The following is a 19,317-nucleotide window of genomic DNA, read 5'->3' as shown; positions in this document are numbered from 1 at the left end:
TATATATATATATATATATATATATATATATATAATTGACTTCTTTTTCTAGACCACAGGCTTATGCAATTAAGAGAAAAACCATTTCAAATGTGAAATACTGGTAGGTAAATAACCGGCGTAAGCAACCACCAGAATGCAAGCATGTTGACGTCTTGTAGAGCATGTTTGGGAACAACGGCAGTATGAGGGAGAGCATTATCTTCTTGGAAAATACCCCCCTTTAATGCCGCTCATGAATGGCAACAAAAGAGGTTGAATACAAATTTTGCAGTCAGGGGACGTGGAATAACCGTGGAATGTCTTAGGAAATTGCTTTCAAGACCATAACTCTATGCGTAGGTCCAGTGCGTGTCTAGGCCAGAGACGGGTCTGTAGCTCATCTGGCCTCCTTCTAACCAATATATGACTATCACTGGCACAAAGGAAAAACCACTCACGTCGTAAACGGCAAGCTAGAGGGCATCTCGCTCAGAGCTGTACTTGAAGTATAGCTTGTTTACCAAGAATTGGCTCTTGGCTCCACCTCCTCTGACGCAGAGAGTTCATTTCAAAGCGGGAGTTAGAAGAGATGCACGCTTGAAATGGAGACAACCCTTAACGCGCGCGAAACACAAACAGTGACTTCCTTTTTAGTCGCTTACTTCGCTTTATCCTCTGCTATTATATCTTTTGTTTCTCTCGCTCATTAAATATATTTTAAATTTGAAAACAGCTGTTTTCCCAGCAAAAAGGACAAACGATTCACTCAAAAGAGAGAAAACATTTAATGTTTGCGAAATAAATACTTTTGCCATACGATCCCCCAATAGCATCCTTGTTCAGGATTGCTCACAACCTTCTCCCGAAAATAGTATAGTCGCATACCACGTGATGAAGTGTCAACTCCTGGTGAACGAGCTGCAATGCAAACTGCAGCTTGAATTTCTGATGCAGACGCAGTTTGGTGAGCCGCAACCATTCCCTCTGAGTAGTGCCCAGTGTCCACCCAGTTCCCGGTCTTCTAAAAGCAGTACCTTCCCTTGATCAGTGTTGCCAACAATCATGCACAGTGAGCCCTGATGGCTTAAGGGATAGAGCTTTCCATTCAGGTGAACCAGATTGGAATCCTGGCGATGTCTGGTCGATACGAATTCCGCTTCCGGCTTTCACCGATCACAGTACTGACCTAAAATATTTTCAATGGTAGACGAATCATGGGTTAGAGTTGCCTTACCGTCCGGCTAACCATGGGAGGTTTCCGTGGTTTTCCTCGCCATGTAACTTAAATGCTGGTGAGTTCCATCCAAAAGTCCTTTACGAAGGCAAATTCCTCCCACTATTTGATGCAGGAGTTCTCTTGTCTTCTGGATAGGGTTCAATAATATAAAGCTACTGATTTGAACATGAGTAGCCGTGAACCCAAAATTGGGAAGGCTGTTCAACGAGGGATCCTGAAATGTCGCAGATCCACGACTCATTCTACTTAAAGTCAGTTTACAACAAAGCGACGAAGGAATTAAAACATAAAAATTGCAACAAGTGAAATGTTTACATAAAAAAGGAACTAATGTTCTTATTCCTGTCCTGTGAACTGCAGCTAAAGTTAAGAGTTTCGTTACAAATGTATGTAGCGTAACAGAGATGTTTTTAACTGAATCCACAAATAGTATAAAATGCTCTTACCATAAATAGACCATGCAAAGTGTTCTTACTCTGAGATGAGGCGCTTTAAATAAATCCAGAACAGATTTCGGCGATTCCTATAAATTGGCATGAAGAAAAAGAAAAGTCAGCTTAATACGTCAAAAAATCTTATTATTGTTGAGTACTTGTTCTATTTCTATTCACAACTCTATTTCTAATATCATTCTCCGGAAACTAGAAATAGAAATGTGAATGGAATGACATATGCAGGACACGCGCTAAGGATCTCAAATTATTAGATAGTAAAATTAGCCAAATATCAAAAGTATTGCGCCAATTTTCGAAAGTCTTTGCCGAATGCATATCTTAACAATTTTTGATGATCCATTTTTTTCCATAGAAAACTATTTTATAGTAGATTATTTCATTCTTACATGACTTGGAACAGACTCTAATAGGGTTTTCGACGCATCTACCGAAAATGACTGTAACCGAATAAAAAATACTGATTTGTTTAAAAAAAAGCCTTTTGGCGTAATTTTGAGGATCGAGTTAAATATAGATATATTTTACTTTTTAGTGGAAAAAATTGTGGTGCAATCAACATGCTAAGTTCATGTACCAAAGTAGATAACTTAGTGAACCTGTAAATTTCCATGCATTCTCTATAGTCTCTTCATCCTAAAGTATAATGAACTGAACTGAATTTCAAGTGGATGAAATGTGTATACACCATTGCAAAATGTTTTTCTTTCTGCTCTTCACTTTTCCACGTCTTTGATTATAATCCTGGATGCTTTTAATTTAGTTATTAAAATGCAATTAAAGTTATGTTTCTCCTTTATTATCTTTGACAATTGAACTATTTGAAATTCAGGATTTAATACACGCAACCTATCTCGCCACAAATATCATTCGCCAAAACACAATTTTGTTTGCCAAGTTTACGGTTTTATCTTATTTGGCGAGGTGGCGAACGCTAAGAGCGGGTTCTACATGAGGGATAAATTATATCCACTGTCTGGCTGACACTCCTTTTTCAATATTTTCAATATTTCAACATATTTTCATATTTTCAATATGTAACAGTAGGCTATTCAAGATCTAGGTGTCTGCTCAAATTCGACGCACAACTTTTCTCACAATCATCTTTAATCCGGATAAACACTAACTGCAGCACTCTGTGACTATCTCAAGGTGCAAACTAAACAATATGGACCTAAATAGGTTAAATAACTAAAACACCAACATAGGGTACGCAATCAATTAGCGCTAACATAAGATTCTAATCTTGTTCTAAGGCAGCAAGCCAAATTAGATAAGTTTTTTTCTCATGATGCTAATTTTTCAATTTCAATAGTTTGCAGGCGATGAACAACATCGTGATGGAACCACTAGATTATCTTGGTAAACACCAAACCCATTATCTAACCAACGTAACGATGGCTGTAACATCCAATTGTGACAAATGATTTCCCTTTACTGCCCTAATCAACTATATAATCAACTAATACTCCCCTTGTAGCAGGTCCACAGGTGCAACAATAATTCTGACAAATTGTCGCTACTAGGCCGGGATAGCCAGGTCGGTGGGGCGCTGGGCCCATGTCCAGGAGTTCGTGGGTTCGGTCTCCGTCGGCCGAAGACTCCCCGTGTAGTAAACGGTGACTGATGCACGTTAAATCTGTCGAGTCTCAAAGTCCTCCATGTTCCCATAACAAATCAATACCTCTGGTGGTACTGATCCAGGAGTTCCCTTGCCTCCTGGATTGGTTCAAAATTACAAGGCGTTGAACATTAGTAGTCGTAAACCCAAAAACTGGGTCGGCTGTTCAACGGCGGTCGTAAAGTAAAATATTTCAGTATCCGGGTTCGAATCCCAACGATGGTGGGTCGATACGAATTCCGCACCCTGCTTACACCGACCACAGTGCTAATGTAAAAATATCCTCAGCGGTAGACGGATCATGGGTCACAGGCGTCAGGCTAATCATGGGAGATTTCCGTGGTGTTCCTCTCTATGTAACGCAAATGCGGGTTAGCTCCATCAAAAAGTCCTCCACGAAGGCAAATTTCCTCCAAGTTCCCTTATCTCCTGGATTAGGTTCAAAATTACAAGGCTAAGGAGTTGAAGATAGGCAAACCCAGCAACTGTTCTATGACGGTTATGAAATAAAATAAAATAAAATGTTTCCTTTGCATAGATGACGTGGCCACGTTAAGCAGTGATCCACTTGACTCTTCAATTATTATTATTATTATTATTATTAATTTACGTCGCACTAGAGCTGCACAATGGGCTATTGGCGACGGTCTGGGAAGCATCCCTGAGGATGATCCGAANCAATTTTGGGTTTACGACTACTAATGTTCGACTCCGTAGCCTTGTGAACCAATCCAGAAGACAAGGAAACTCCAGCATCAGTACCCCCAGAGGTTTGATTTGTTATGGGAACATGGTGAACTTTGTGACTCCACAGATTTAACATGTATCAGTCACCGTTTACTACACGGGGAGTCTTCGGCCAGTGGGATCGAACCCACGACCTCTTGGACATGGGCCCAGTGCCCTACCAACCAGGCTATTCTGGAATAAATAGTGAACATTAAAAATAAATGAATGCTAAATTGCATGTTCTGAGCGTCCAACCCTGATCACTGGAAATCACATGACTGGAGAATGCAGCAAGAATGATTAAATTGCTCAACAATAAAAACACACCGTACTTAGGTGTAGGGTTTCTTTTTTTTTTCTTCTTCTTTTTTTTTTGACAACCCTGAATCGTCAGTTGTTCGAAAGTCTCTTTATGCTTTATGGATTCATTATAGTGCTCGAATGGTGAAAAATTTACACCTTTATAATAAAGGATAATTGAAACAGTGATTCAGTACGTGGACTCTTTAACTTAACTAGATAACACTACTTAATTAAATAAAAGGCATACAAACATTAACAGGTACTCCCTTATTAAAAATCAAGCAGTTACAATCAGCGGCGCCAAATATATAAGCGAAGATAAAAAAATCGTCATCAAAATCTGATTTGGAATCCATTCTAGTAAAAAGTTAATTGGTTTGAAATCTCTTAATAGGTAATCTTTGTAGAAAATATACATACGCTAATTAATACATAATAAGATGAATAAAACGTCGTCTAAAACCTGACAAATCCTTATCGAGGAAATCTAGTTTTAAAACAACAAAACCTGTTTGATTGACTGGGGAAACAGAGCGATTATTAGAAGTACTCGAACACGTTCTATTACGACCCTCATCCATACGGACGCTTTATTTTCTGGATATCATTTTGCTTCTTAAATTATTATTTTGCGACCCCAAATGTGTATTCTTTTTTGATATATATTTAGTTGTTAATCATTTAGCCTTACGTTATTAAAGTTACGAAACACTCTTCCCTCATCATCCCGAGTTGACACGGGCATTGCAAATATTTCTTATTCCCAGTAAACTCGGGAATCGTAGAGTTCGATCATACGTTTTGTTTCAGCAATTTTCTTATTCGGCCGGAAGCAAAACAAAAAAGAATCTGATGGGATTGGAAGTTTAACACTATTTGTTTTGGGAGTTGAGCTATGTGTGGGACGTGTTTTGTACAATTGTATATACACGATGGGTGGATTAATTTACGTAGAAAAAAAAATGGCGTTCATGAGCGAAAGTGAAAGTAATGCAGGTGATTTTTCAGATGATGAAGAGGTGAACATATACAAAGTCTCTAATTTTTTTTTTTAATTTACCCGAGATCATTTGGAATAGTAAACTGATGGTAAATGAAATATTTTTGACACATAAAAAAATTTAAATGTCAAGTTAGAACTTTTGTATTATGTTCTGTTTTAGTTCCTTGTATTTAATAATGAAATAAAAAAATATGTTGATGCATTTTTTTCCAACAAAATTAGTAAGGGAAGCGGTTAGGACATAAAATGTTTTTTTACTTAATATTATTTCTTATTTTTTTTTTAAAAAAATAATAATTTACCTTGGTATGTTTAGGAAGCAAATCGAGATTCATTTTCTTGTATTCCATTTTGTTCATTTTTGCAGCTTTTTGCAATAGTTTTTCAAGTTTTTCTGCTTTTCCCTGCATCATCAACCATCTTGGAGACTCTGGCAGTATCCTCAATCAAACAATCTTCAATTACATTATGAAACACTGACTGAACACAATACATTTGTAAATGAAAGTGTTAAATTATAGTTAGAATTTTTAAAAAACAGCAGTCTAAAAAGATAACTAAGATAAGATTATTAAGATTATATCAAACGGTAATGATTAGAGATTTCGACCCTATAAATTTATTTTATGTTATATCCATTTTTGTCTTCCCCTACAAAAAAAATATATTTATATAAAATAAAAAACCCTCAAAAAATAAAAATTAATTTTTAAATGTAGTGAAATAAATAATGTTTGAACTAAGTGTTCCTATTTCTAGGGATTCGAAGACTCAAAGTCTGGACACTAATATTTTTCAGTATATATATATATATATATTATATACTTCCCACATTGCATTACAATGTTAACCCATTGATACACTAACGTAAACAAGTGCAAACCGGTTTCAGTCATGTAAAAACAATAAAGCTATGAAAGTATCACCGATATAGTAATTAATATCACCTATATAGCTATATAGTAATTAAAATTTAACAATTAGACATACTATAACATATTATGTTATAGTGTGTCTAATTTTCTGGTCACTGTTCTTTTTTAATAATTATATATATATATATATATATATATTAATTAGAGGAGGGAATGCGCTTACTTGTATGCACCCACAAGAGGTATGAAAGAAAGAAAAATAGCCAGCTGAAGAGAGATCCAATTTCTGAGGAAGTATGCAATAACTGGTAATGTAACGAAGCCAATTGACCAACCAAATTGAATGTAAATTCCTACATTGGTGCGATGTTCTTCTCCAACTACCTCCATTACTAGTGACAAAAAAAAAATTCTGTTTGAAAACAATATGGACGCAATATAATATAATAATTGAATTAAATATCATTTAGGAGGGTGTCCTAAAGTAGGCGAAGTTTTGAGTGCTTCTTCCAGCACAGCAAAAATAGGGTTTTTAAAAAAAAGAAGAGAAAAATTTAAAAAACAATTTTTTTTACTCCTCTAAGTAAGTAATGAGAGATTGTAAGGCTTCCCGGGTCGGGTTTTATATTCTTACAGGTAAATTGTAGTTGTAGATTCATTGACGTCGCACAAGAGCTGCACCATGGGCTTTTGGCGACGGTCTGGGAAACATTGCTCAGGAAGATCCGAAGACATGCCATCCCCATTTTGATCCTTTGCAGAAGGGATGTCACCCCTGCTTCGGTAGCCCGATGACCTGCACGCGAAGTTAAGCATTTTACGGTAGAACAGTTTAACGAGGACCCATACCGCACACCCTTGGTCCCTACGCAGGTTTACAGGTAAAAGACATAAATATTGCAATTCAGTTAAATGTAGTATTGTTCCCAATGTATTTTGTAAGGTGAAACGACCCAACATGAATAGTTTCAGAAGTAAGATTCAGTTTAAAGAAGAAATGCAGTGCTATCTTCTAGATAGAATGTCAGCACAGTTCAAAAATAGTACATTTTGCGCATAAAAACATTTAAAAGTTCTGATTTTGAAATTTGAGGTGAGACTCAGAGTTAAAAAATAAATCTAGAGACATTTGCGCGTATTTGCAATTTCAGATTTTCACGTAAACATTCTACTTTCAATACTATTATAATTTCTAAACTGTATTAGTTTTATCGTCTTCGCAAAAAATATGCCAGAAACAATATTTATCACTTCTTGATATAATTATACTTTTACTCTTCGCCTGTCTAAAAAAGGTCCAATTTTTACCTTATTTAACTTGTAGTGTGTCTACCACTACAAAATTCCAATTCACTATAAAATGCCATGTTAACTCGATTCTAAGAAGGGGGTACCTTTTCATAGATGAAGGTTGTCTCCACAAACTGTTTGCTTCCTTTTTTTACATGTCTGACAGTTTTTAAGCAAATTTTATTCCACTAACGGGAAATAAATGAAGTGGCATTTATTAAATTTCTAAATAGTTCGTAAATATTTTACTAATTCAATGCATTGTTGAAATCTACGTACATAGTACATATCCGGTGGTGGTCAGTCCTATCCTTCCCAAAGCCTGGAAAAAACGAAGAGCAGCAAACATGACGTAGGAGGTAGATAGGAGAGACAGGAACATACTGACCATTGTGATGGAATAACAGATCACCAAGACTGGAAAGCGACCTATCCTGGAGGAAGAAGAAAAAATACCATAAAAAGTACGCATCGGTTGAACCAGCTGTAGGAAAAAAACTAACATTATTTTCGTAGTTTATTACAACTACTTTGTTACAAATGTAATTCACTAAAACTACAACAAATGTTGCGACTACAAACTACTTTGGAATAGTACTTCAGTGCTTTAAGGTGACGAACTTAATTGACACTTCATGGTTTTGAATAAGAAATTGACTGACATTTAATGTAAGAGAAGAATTATTAATTCATGTTTACACGACCCAGTTTGTTATTCCAAAACTACTTTTTTTTTTTTGAATTTTTTCATTTAACCTTCAACTTTTTCAGAATTTTTCGACGGTGAATATTTAATATAAGAAAGGCGATATAATCAAATAGTTGCAATTTTTCAAGTGTTCTTTTTTTGAAACTTCTTCTAAGAAATGAAGTACATCAAAAATACGTTCAGTGAAATAAAAAAGAATAAGGATGAAATTCGTCCTCAATTTGAATGGGTCTCGTCAGCGAATAAAATGAACAGATTTCTCATTTATGTCTTGTACCTCAGGTTACATTTTTTGACTATGCCGATGATTATTTTTCAAATCTCGACAATTTCATACCTACTCTTAACTATACTAGTTAACTATACTATAACTTAACTATTGAACTATACTAGTATATTTTGAAACCAAAATGCTTTTTTTTTGTGGAAAATATTGACGTTAAAGAAGAAATAAACAATAATGAATGAGAATCAATTACGGGGGCGGACCGAGGAGGTTGCTCTTAAGTCAATTCTGATTTGTGCCTGACTCAAGTGCAAATTTTTTTTTCCGAAAAGGGGGGGGAGCACATATTTATCGACCCTCTAAATTTCTACGAGGGTTCCACACACAAGTAAATAGGCAGATAGCTTAAGATAATAAAATAAATCGAGAAATATAAATACCTTTCTGTGGACTTAAAATAAGAAAATAACTTTGCCTTACTAAAAACGAAAAGCGCAGAGCTCACCACCATTCGTTATAAATTTCCGTCACCGCCGAAACTTTCAAAAGTGATGNTTTTTTTTTTTTTTTTTTTTTTTTTTTTTTTTTTTTTTTTTTTTTGTTCTGACGAAACAGAATTATTTTCTCCTTTCGAGCCAACTTAAAAGAATGTAATTTTACAAAATGTAACGTTATTTTAATGTTTCTTTTTGTAATGCTTGATTTTTTTTCAAAAAGTGAGTAAGCAGTGTTTTCCTTACCAATCAGAGATTTGACCAAAAAGGATTGTGGACACAAGAAATCCAGCCATGTAGGAAGACTTTACCATAGAGATTAACCACTCACGATCACACACAAGATCCCACTGGAATGAATAACTTTTTAGTATATACAAGAACGGAGTGGAATGATAACACATAGCCAATCACAGAAGACTTCTGGTTAGTAACGCACAAAACAGCCAATCAAAAATTGAGAACGCATGTGCGTGTAAAGGTAATAATTTTTAATAATGCTGTCAGCAGAAATGTTACATCTAAACTTACCAGCTAAATCTTGTTGCGATTTTTATTTTGTATTGAATGTGTGAAATATATTGAACAGAGTTTACTTTAAAATACTTATATCTTTTATCAAAAATGGATCGCCGTAAATATCTTAGGAGATATCAACAGCGACATAGGGCTGAAATTTAGCAGTACAAAATTACCGGGAAAATAATCGCAGTACTATCAATATGGGACAGCGAAATGCGCGGCGAAGAAACGTTGAAGAGTCAAGACGTTTAAATGAAAACGAATAATATGGAAAAGAAATTGATAAAAAATGTTGTATATAAAGAGGTTCTGCAAATAATTTTTATTTTTATCATTGTTTTTTCTTACTTTTAATTGTTTTTTACTTACTTTCAAAAAATCATGCAGCCAGAAATATTAATTGGGTATACTATAGCCTACGTCACAGGTTGTGTTATTCCTACTAAATTTAACCCATGAACGGCATTTTCTGCGAGCCTAACTTCAAGCCACAAATAAACAAACGAAGTGTTTGATCGTTTAAATAGCTGCTCGCCAGATTTTATTGCATTATAAAGAAAAGTAATTGATATTCGATTTTTGATTAATAATTGATTTATGTGGATAGTGGCATTTATGTGGATTGTGGCATAGAATTTAGCATTGTGTCATGTTAAATGTTATTCCTACTAAGTGGAAGTAGTTGTGTTTTTTTTATATTATACCCAATTAACAGTTGTTTGAGATATTTCTTAAATAATGCATAAAAGTGCAAATCATTGGTACACAAAATGATGTGAAAAGAAAAATGTACATAGCTAGGTTTTGTGAATATTCAGAGATCCATTGTAAATAATTTTTAATTTTATTGTTTTCACCTTATTTTTTTATAACAATTCAGACAAAAATGTTTATTGATCATTGATAACATAATTATTTCGTTTTACACTTGTTTTTTTTATTAGTATTCAATATGACAAAAAAATTAAATTGCTTAATTTAATTTGTCGTATTTCAGTTACATATGTTTTTATTATATAATTTGCTTTTTGTCTGATTGAAACTAAAATATTTTGTCAGTTGACAATATTGTAGTTAATTGGGCAATTACTTGCAATGGGTTTTGCTTTTGAAATATTACTCAGTATCAACTTATAAATATTACATGTTTTAATTTGTTTGCCATATTTTAAGGATTTTTTTCATTAGGTTTTAATTGTTTTCAGTTTAAAATTTAAATTACTGGGGGGGAGGGGGAAGATAAAGCACCATATAGGGAGAGTCCGGCATGCTATAAGATCAACAATGATTTGAGTTAGTAGGAGTAAAAATGTACTGGAGGGTGCCCTTTGGCGAAATTGGGGATTTATGTTTGGCGCCATTCCTGTTTGCGCGGAACATAGTGGTAACAGGAATGGCCGACAAAATATAATGATATTTCAATAAAACATTGGAAAATTTCAACAAAACATCGGCCCAAACTTTATAAAATTGCAATGAACCCGATATGAGCAAAATTAATAAACTCAAGAAAATGCATTTTGAATCGAAACAAAAATTAATGGAGTAACTAAGTAATGGAGTAATGGAGTAATTAATGGAGTAATGAAGTAACTAATGGAGTAAGCACAGAAAGAAAAGGAAAAAAAAACAACTCACTTCTTCTTTAAGCTTGAATATCCTCAGATTTAGGTGCACCGAATTCTCTAATAGCAGCTAAATACTGTCTAAATTTATCATGAATAGAATCTGTGTACCTCCATTGCCACATAAATTCGAATCGAATACGAAATGCGAATCGAAAATTGCGTCTGTGGTACCGGACTGGCGTTGACATTTTTTTCTAAAGTCCCTTTTTATGACTGCCCACATACTTTTGATCTTTATTGACCAGAAGAAAAAGTAACCTTGCCCAGGGACTGACCGATCAAGACAAATTCAGGCCCAAGGTACACAAAATTTTCTGGGCCCCTACCAAAATATTTTGAAATTAAATTACAGTCCGAACAATAAAAAAAATCTATTGAACTGCATGATTCAAGAGAAACATTCTAAAAAATTTTGAAAGCAGACAGTTGAATATAATTTTTCTAAGATAAAGTTTTTGCAACTAAATATTAAAGCAAAATATAAAACAACAAAACAATGTTGTATGAAAATAAAATTAGTTTGATGACCAGAAAGAGTTGAAGTCAGTGATTTTTGTTAAATGTCACTGATTAGCTGAATTATTTAAAAGATTGTAGCTTTCCATCTACAGCTTTACATATTTGTTAAAAATAAGATTTTAGTTCTTGTTGACACTAATCATTTATAAGAGACATTGCGAATATGCATTCTCGTTGCATTTGCCTAAGCCGTTGGAGTAAAAATTGCACCCATTAAAATTCAGCTATACTTTTGAATTTGATTAGTGCAATGTTTACACGAGTTTGGTTTATAACAATATAAAGAAAATTTGAAATAAAAAAATGCTTTTTTGAGAAAAACTGTTTATTTCAGTATTTAAAAAAAAAAGTAATATTGTGAACTTTTTACTAATCAGGCCCTGACCTTGCCAGCCGGTATCCAACTTAGAACTAACGGACCTCTGAAATCACATATACCGTTGAACATTTAAAAATAACGCTAGAATCTAAACCAATCAGAATCACGATTGGGTTTCAACATCGTCCAGCTTGGTGATCAACCGCGATTAGAACTTGGCGAGAATCAAGGGGCACCCTCAAATATAGTCAANGTTTGGTAATTTTTACCGAAGTGCTTTGGTATTGATGTTTGTTAAATTAACCATAAAATATGGTTTCATGAAATGCTATAAAATTTGGTAAATGTTTTAAAATTTGGTAATTTCATCATGATATATTTATTCAGTTAAATTTACTTTTCAGTTTTACATTATTTACTAAATATCTGGTAGAAAAAAACTATAATTTTGAAAATCAGTTTCTGGCAAACCGTTACTATATCAACAAAAAAAACCCCAAATGAATGGTTTAAATATATACACACCGAAGAGTCATTACATAAAGGCCACCCTGCTAATAACATGTAGGACCACTTTTAACTTTCAAATCTGCTAGCACCCGCCGTGGCATTGATTCCACAAGGTGCTGATAGGTAGTCTGAGGTTTCTGGTACCAAGCGCTCACCAACTGGTGGTGCAATTCCCTCACATTGCGAGGGGGTAGCGTGGCAGCACGAATTTGGTTTCCCAAGTAGGGCCGCAAATGCTACATTGGATTAAGGTCAGGTGAATTTGGGGGCCAAGACACGACTTGAAAGTCACTGAAATGTTCCTCGAGGATTCGACTCTTATGACATTATCCTGTTGGTAAACACCATCCCCCGCAGGAAAAACTGTTGCCATGAATGGGTGAACCTGGTCTGCAATTATGTTCAAGTAGCTTACAGACGTCAGGGATTGTTCTATGAGAATTATGGGTCCTAAAATGCCCCATGAAAACATTGTTACTGGGCGAGAAACCATGAAAACCTGGGAGAGCCCATTGTTATAGATGGAGGGTGGTCATAACGTAATTGCTCTTCGGTGCATGCATATATATATATATATATATATATATAAGAGAAAGGGGAGGGGGTAAGTATCTTAGGCAGGGCTGGATTACCCATTTGGTCAGATTAGACCATGGCCTGGAGCCCCTTTAAAATAGATTTTTTGAAAATAAAATTAAAAAAATTAAGAAAAACAATGATTTTTCTAATTTTTTCAAAATGTTATGATTATTTTTCTATTCTAAAGGGTCCCAAAAATGTGAATGGTTCCCGCGTGCGCTTAATCCGGCCCCTGATCTTTTAGGGGGCAAGAGCTTATGAGCATTCCCCTGCAACACACCTCCAATCGAAATAAAACAAGGGGGGTAAATAATAGCTGGGGGAGTTGACCAGAAAGAGATAAAAAAAANAAAAAAAAAAAAAAAAAAAAAAAAAAAAAAAAAAAAAAAAAAAACTAGAATTTTGGGGGGATAGTCAAGCTGGTATTATAAATATTATATAATGTATGGTCAGTTCCTTCAACCACTCCATCCAATTATCACTTTATTTTATTAAATCTTAATTTATTGAAGAAACAAAAAGGGAGGTTTCAAAATTAAAGGGGATGTGATAACAAGAAGCATTAATGTAATAAATGTTTAACAAAATGATCCGAATAAGGGTAATGGATATTTGTAAGGGGATAATGTATACGAAAAATCAGTGTAGCAATGACATTCAAGAAACGTAATAATAAAATTGAAGAGTAAAAATTTAATAAAAAAGGTGAAATTTATGAAGAATAAAATAAGAAAAAGTATAGTAATACAAAAATAATAAAAATGAAAAGAATTAAAATGAAATTATAAAATAGTAAAGTAATATAGTATAATGTATAATAATTGGTAAAGACAATACAAAAAAGATATCAGTAATGAGGTAAAAATAAAAATAACAAAGTTTGGTTAAATGGGTGTTTGTAGCTGTGTGAAAGATAGTGTTTACATTCTGATGAGGTAAAATAAGTAGTGAAAAAATTTTATAAATTTATAACAGAGGGTGAAATAGATTGGGGCTGTAATAAGTATAAATGAAGATAAATAAAAAATTAACAAAAAATATTATTTATCATGATAATAACGAGCAGGTAGGAAGTGTAAAAGTAATAATAACACTATGTACAAGAAAGAGTATGGGGTAATAATGTCAATTTTCGTCAATAGGTGGCACCACTGAGGTAAACTCACGAAGAACGAAAAATAGGAATTTGTTAATAAAAAGTTAAAGATATATTTATAATTTGGGAAATGACTGTGAAATAATCAACAGATAGTTTATCAAATTTAGAATAAGCGAGTTAGTAAATTAAGAGGTATAGTGTGGAAAGATGATTACGGAAAATAAAAGTTTCTGAAGATTAACATTTGGGAGTAGAATGGCAAATGGCCGCATTATCGAGCTCATTTGTATGTATCTTAGTACTGCCATTCTCCTAATTTGTGCTATTTGTTCTTCAACTTGACAAAGACTTATAAACCGTTTCGTGCATTGAGGTCACAAACCTGCTTGCTTATGTACAGGGGTTGGACAAAGTAATGAAAACATTTTCTATAATAAAATCGAAGAATTATTTTATATAATATAATTAAAGAACTATTTCATAGAAATGTTTATACCATGATATTTCTCATACTTATCCATAAAAATTAAAGCTTTTAGAGGTTTGAGGGACTGACAACAAATGACAAACAGAAAATGGATGTTTTTGAACACTCAATGCCAAAAAATGTAGCAATAGGTTTGTAACTTGTGACATTTTTGTTAATATGTGCACACAAAATTTTGTAAGCCTAACTTAAATATTTAAGGAAATATGGACATTATTATAAAAAAATATTTCTGTCCTACTTCTTTTTGTTATAACTTTAAAAATATTCAAATGAAGCAACATTTTTAGAGTCATTTAAAATTAATAACAATATTTTGCTTTAAAATTTAAAACAAACAAAAAAAATCGTTGAAAACAGTGCAATATATAAATAATTAAAGTAGTTCTATTATACCGCGCATGAGCGGAAGAAAATTTTAAGCTTTTTTTTTTTTCATAATTTTGTACTGTAAAACTAATGAAAAACTAATGAAAACAGCCCGGTTTGATTATCTTAAGAATTTAAAAAGTTCTTAGCCATTTTCTAAGTTATTTTTGTACTTTTAAAAGAAAGAATAGTATGTTTCATCAGAAGACAAAATTAAATAGCAAATGATAATACCCTACATACACAAAAATGGGATTGGAAAAACCTTATGTGAACAACACTTCGATCGAGGGTTCACATTAAACTGTTGACTTGTGACATTATCCACGCACTATTGCTTCTCAGTCTCGACCACACATTCACTCTACTGCTAAAGGCAACACAGGAGCAACAACGACTTAATTCAGCTCTCAGTCCTCCAAAGTACGGTGATCTTAATACAGCCCTCCAGACTTCTCGCAAAACAGCAATAAATCAACTAGTGGTATCCGTTCATCGAATTCTATCACAGATAAAATTCTGGTGGGGGACTACTGTGGTATGTCTACCACTACAAAAATACATTGGTGATACATAGAAGTTACAGGTTGCTAACTTTGATACTCGAACCTAGTATGCTGTCTACACCACACTCCTCTTCTTCCGAAGTGCTTCTCACAGAAAAACATTAAAATAAGATCTTGTAATTCACAATTAATCTTTTACGTACTATGCGGGTAAATTCGAAGTAAAAAACTTGGTCATTTAAATTTAGTTCATAACCACTGGGTCTTGTACAAAATGGTTGGAATGCGTAAAGAAGTCTCCTCAAACAACATATATTACTTTGAAACAATTATATTAAGTAGCTGGAATTTTTGTAACAGTATTAATCACGTAGCAGTTATACTATTGAACGAGCACTTTAAGAGGACGCCACAACGATCTTTCTCTTTCATTACTAATTAAAATTTAAAATGTCGAAAAAGTGAGTTCAAACTTAGAGTTTCAAAGACTGAAAAGAACATTTTAAAATACACACATGGAAATAAATTATGAGATGATAACTTTGTATTACGCAACGGAGAAGTTCTCTTCTCATAATTTGTTTGCATTTTTAATATTTTGAAGTAATTTTTTCAGCTATTTAAACTTCATTTCAAACTCTAAGTTTGCGAGCACTTACTTTTTCTTTCTTTTAAAGTAGTCATGAAGGAGAAAGAAAATTTTCTTCCACGCTATGGCGTCCCCTTTTTTTTCCACTCTCCACACTTTTCTCCTCTCCATTAATATGGTTTCGACAAATCTTGCCATTTCCTCATACAGTTATATTGCGATTTGGCTCGGAAACAAGATTTGCCAGAACGGAAGGGGAGGAAAGTGTGAAAAATCGAGGTGTAAATAATGCTAGGAAGAAAAAGAAAGAGTTACCTTACTGACAATGGTTTCAGGATAGAAAGAGGTGTCATATTCCCATTGTGTGCAAGGCAGGGAAGAGTTCCCAAAGAAACAACGATCGGTGGAATTGACACAGTGGAAACCAACATTTGGGGCCAGAAAACTAATGGAGAAGTTTTGCCACATGCCCACAATATTTATGCAAAATATGATGCAAAATATCCATGTCTGCCATCTCCCAAAACTTCCCATCAACTCTTCCAACTTCTTCACCATTCCTCCTCTTCACCCTGAAAGTAACAAAATTTATTTCAATGCAGTCAAACCCCCGATAGAGTGAAGGGTTCACTTATAACCGGGAGTTCACTCTATAAATACAGTTTCAACTAATGGTTCAGAATTCCTCCCTTTTTATTAAACATTATTGAAATCCATAAACATAAATACAAAAATGACTACGAAACAATAGTCACAAAAAATGTGTTAAATTTTATTTTTTATTCTTAAAGAATTTAGAGATTTGAAACTGAGATAGAAGAAGAAAAAAAATGCTTATTCCACTTAATAGACGGTTTTAAAAATCGGTATATATGTACTTTATGTAGAAATTTCAAAATTACAAAAAAATAAAATGAAGAAAAAAATATCAGTCGAAGACAGAAAAAATTTCTCACTATACAACTTCCTCTCTTTTTTGGGTACCCTATATATCAACAAAAAATAGCATTATACGTGTGCAGCAAGGCACGGGAGCGAACATTTCGTTCGTTGTGTCTGGGAGTACACTATAAACAGTGTTCACTATAGCGGGGTTGACTGTAATAAGCTGTCATGAAGGGAAATGAATAGGTACGATAGATACGTGTGGGGGTATACTGTAAAACAATTTCGTAAATCTTCAACAAGTATTTGGTGCAAAGTTATGTTATTCTCCTCTAGTTTAGCCTAGTTAGTTAGAAAGATCATTTTATTTTAGTGACACCACAAATTGTGAAGAATGAGACTTGCAACTGACTGCACTGAACTTTGACGGTGAGCATAAATATTTGCTACATACCCGAATTAACTCAGGATAATCAGGGTTAAAACTCGCATCTAAATACCGTCGCATATAACGAGAGACCCGGTGAACACAAAAAATGCTCGTAAAATTCGGTCCAGACCCGCACTAAATTCGAATTCAAAGCTGGCAGAAAAAAAAAACACACACAGAGTTCAACTTATACGAATTGTTTTACTTGCTTTGTTTTATTTTATCCAAGAGTTTTGTAATTTACACTATTTCTTTTACGTATATAGCGTTTCGATTGTTTAAACAGCTAAATTAAATAAAGTACTGTTTCGAAGAAAAAAAAAGGGAAAAAAAAGGACCCTGACAAAGGAATGTAACGCGTGCGACCATGAAATGCTTCTCAACTATTTATAAATAACGTTAAATATATACTTATACAGTAATTATAGATACTTTTGATAACTTTAAACTCTCGAAAGTGTTCGATTTTTTTAAATTTAGTTTTTAATCATTTTAGATACTATTCCATGATTCCAAAGTTATTTCCTTCGTTAAGTTCGACTCATTCCAAATAGGGTGCCAAACAAAACAATTACTTTTGCTCGTTAAATCTCGAATTTCGTTAAATACGGGTGCGTGATAAGTGGGCTCTACTGTATACGGGGGTTTGAGGGACATTCACCTCTTCTCTGCCGGCCTCGCATCTCATACGTACGGTGTTTTTGTGCCCGCATGTCGCCATCCTTGAAATGGTATTATGACGCTACTCACACGTCTCTTTAAATTCCGCCAGAATTTTTGTATTTCTGCATATTGCTCTACTGAATAGTGACTCACTTTCTTCACAATTTTCACATTGAGATTTCCCACCTTGAATTGAAATCAAAATCATTTTGCGCTTTCTATAATTTCACTTTCATTCTGTTACCGTTGCATGTCAATTGCATTTCTAATAATTATTTTATACAGTTATGTATAATTAGTTTTAAAAATTATGAAAGTTATTAATTAATTAATTACTATTATTACTAATTTCATGCAGATCTTATGCGCCTTATAGAAATAGAGTTAATAAATGTTATCACAGTGATTACATTTTAAGATAAAAACTTGAGTGCATTGCAGAGATGAGTGGACGGGGCATCACATATATTTGACCACCAATAGGTCAAGCAAAAAACTGATTGCTGAAAAAAATATTTCGCATTTGCGAACTTAGGATAGAACACATATCTATTTTCAACAGTAAAAAAATGCTTTTTTTGGGGGCGAAAAAAAAATCCGACAAAGAAGGGGATTAATATATATACAGTCAAACCCCGCTATAGTGAACCTTCAAGGGATCGAAATTTCGGTTCACTATAACCGGGAGTTCACTATATCCGTTACGCAGACGATTTCACTAATGGTTCCCAAACTCCTCCCTTTTATAACATTATATTCATATAAATGACTGAAAAATATTATGTAGTAGCAAAAAATGTGTTATTTTTCATCACTCTTCGTCTTGCGTACAAATAAAAATCTGTAATCTTTAGCTGATGAGCAATCCTCAACATTAGATATGAAAACACTTTCCGACTCTCAGATAATTTTTCCTGACTTTCTGTTATTCCGCTTTTTAAACCTGTCTAACCTGCTGTTCGAGCACATACAAGTAGTTTCTATAGATGGTTTTAAAAATCGGTATGTGTATATTTTGAAGTAGAAATTTCAAAATTATTACGAAGAAAATGGGGGGGGGGGAATCAGTCGAAGACAGAAAAAAGTTCATTATATCCAACTTCCTCACTTTTTTGGTTCACTATATCCACTAAAAATAACATTATACGTGTCACGGCATTAGGCACGGGACCGAGCATTTCGTTCACTATATCCGGGAGTTCACTATAAGCCGTGTTCACTATAGCGGGGTTTGACTGTATAAAGGGCTGCAGGTGGCGTAGTGCAGAACTCTCTACCCATGGCAATACTT

General features: G+C 33.9%; 1 protein-coding gene across 4 annotated transcripts in view; it reads right to left on the bottom strand.

The window, feature by feature from the left end:
* LOC107442432 (organic cation transporter protein) overlaps positions 1-19,317 on the bottom strand; it is a 45,766-nt gene that overhangs the window by 11,294 nt on the left and 15,155 nt on the right. For all 4 annotated transcript variants that reach the window (XM_043051029.2, XM_043051031.2, XM_071178167.1 and 1 more), the window contains exons 2-7: positions 16,364-16,620; positions 9,168-9,271; positions 7,772-7,926; positions 6,426-6,594; positions 5,630-5,768; positions 1,666-1,742 (exon numbers count right to left, since the gene is read on the bottom strand). In XM_043051029.2, the coding sequence (XP_042906963.1) occupies positions 1,666-1,742; positions 5,630-5,768; positions 6,426-6,594; positions 7,772-7,926; positions 9,168-9,271; positions 16,364-16,606 (887 nt within the window). In that variant the 5' untranslated portion in view covers positions 16,607-16,620. The remainder of the gene's footprint in view (positions 1-1,665; positions 1,743-5,629; positions 5,769-6,425; positions 6,595-7,771; positions 7,927-9,167; positions 9,272-16,363; positions 16,621-19,317) is intronic.

Source organism: Parasteatoda tepidariorum, chromosome 3, assembly GCF_043381705.1.
Source record: "Parasteatoda tepidariorum isolate YZ-2023 chromosome 3, CAS_Ptep_4.0, whole genome shotgun sequence".
NCBI classification, from domain to species: domain Eukaryota; kingdom Metazoa; phylum Arthropoda; class Arachnida; order Araneae; family Theridiidae; genus Parasteatoda; species Parasteatoda tepidariorum.
The sequence above is the reverse complement of the archived record's forward strand: the minus strand, read 5'-3'. Positions and strand labels throughout refer to the sequence as shown.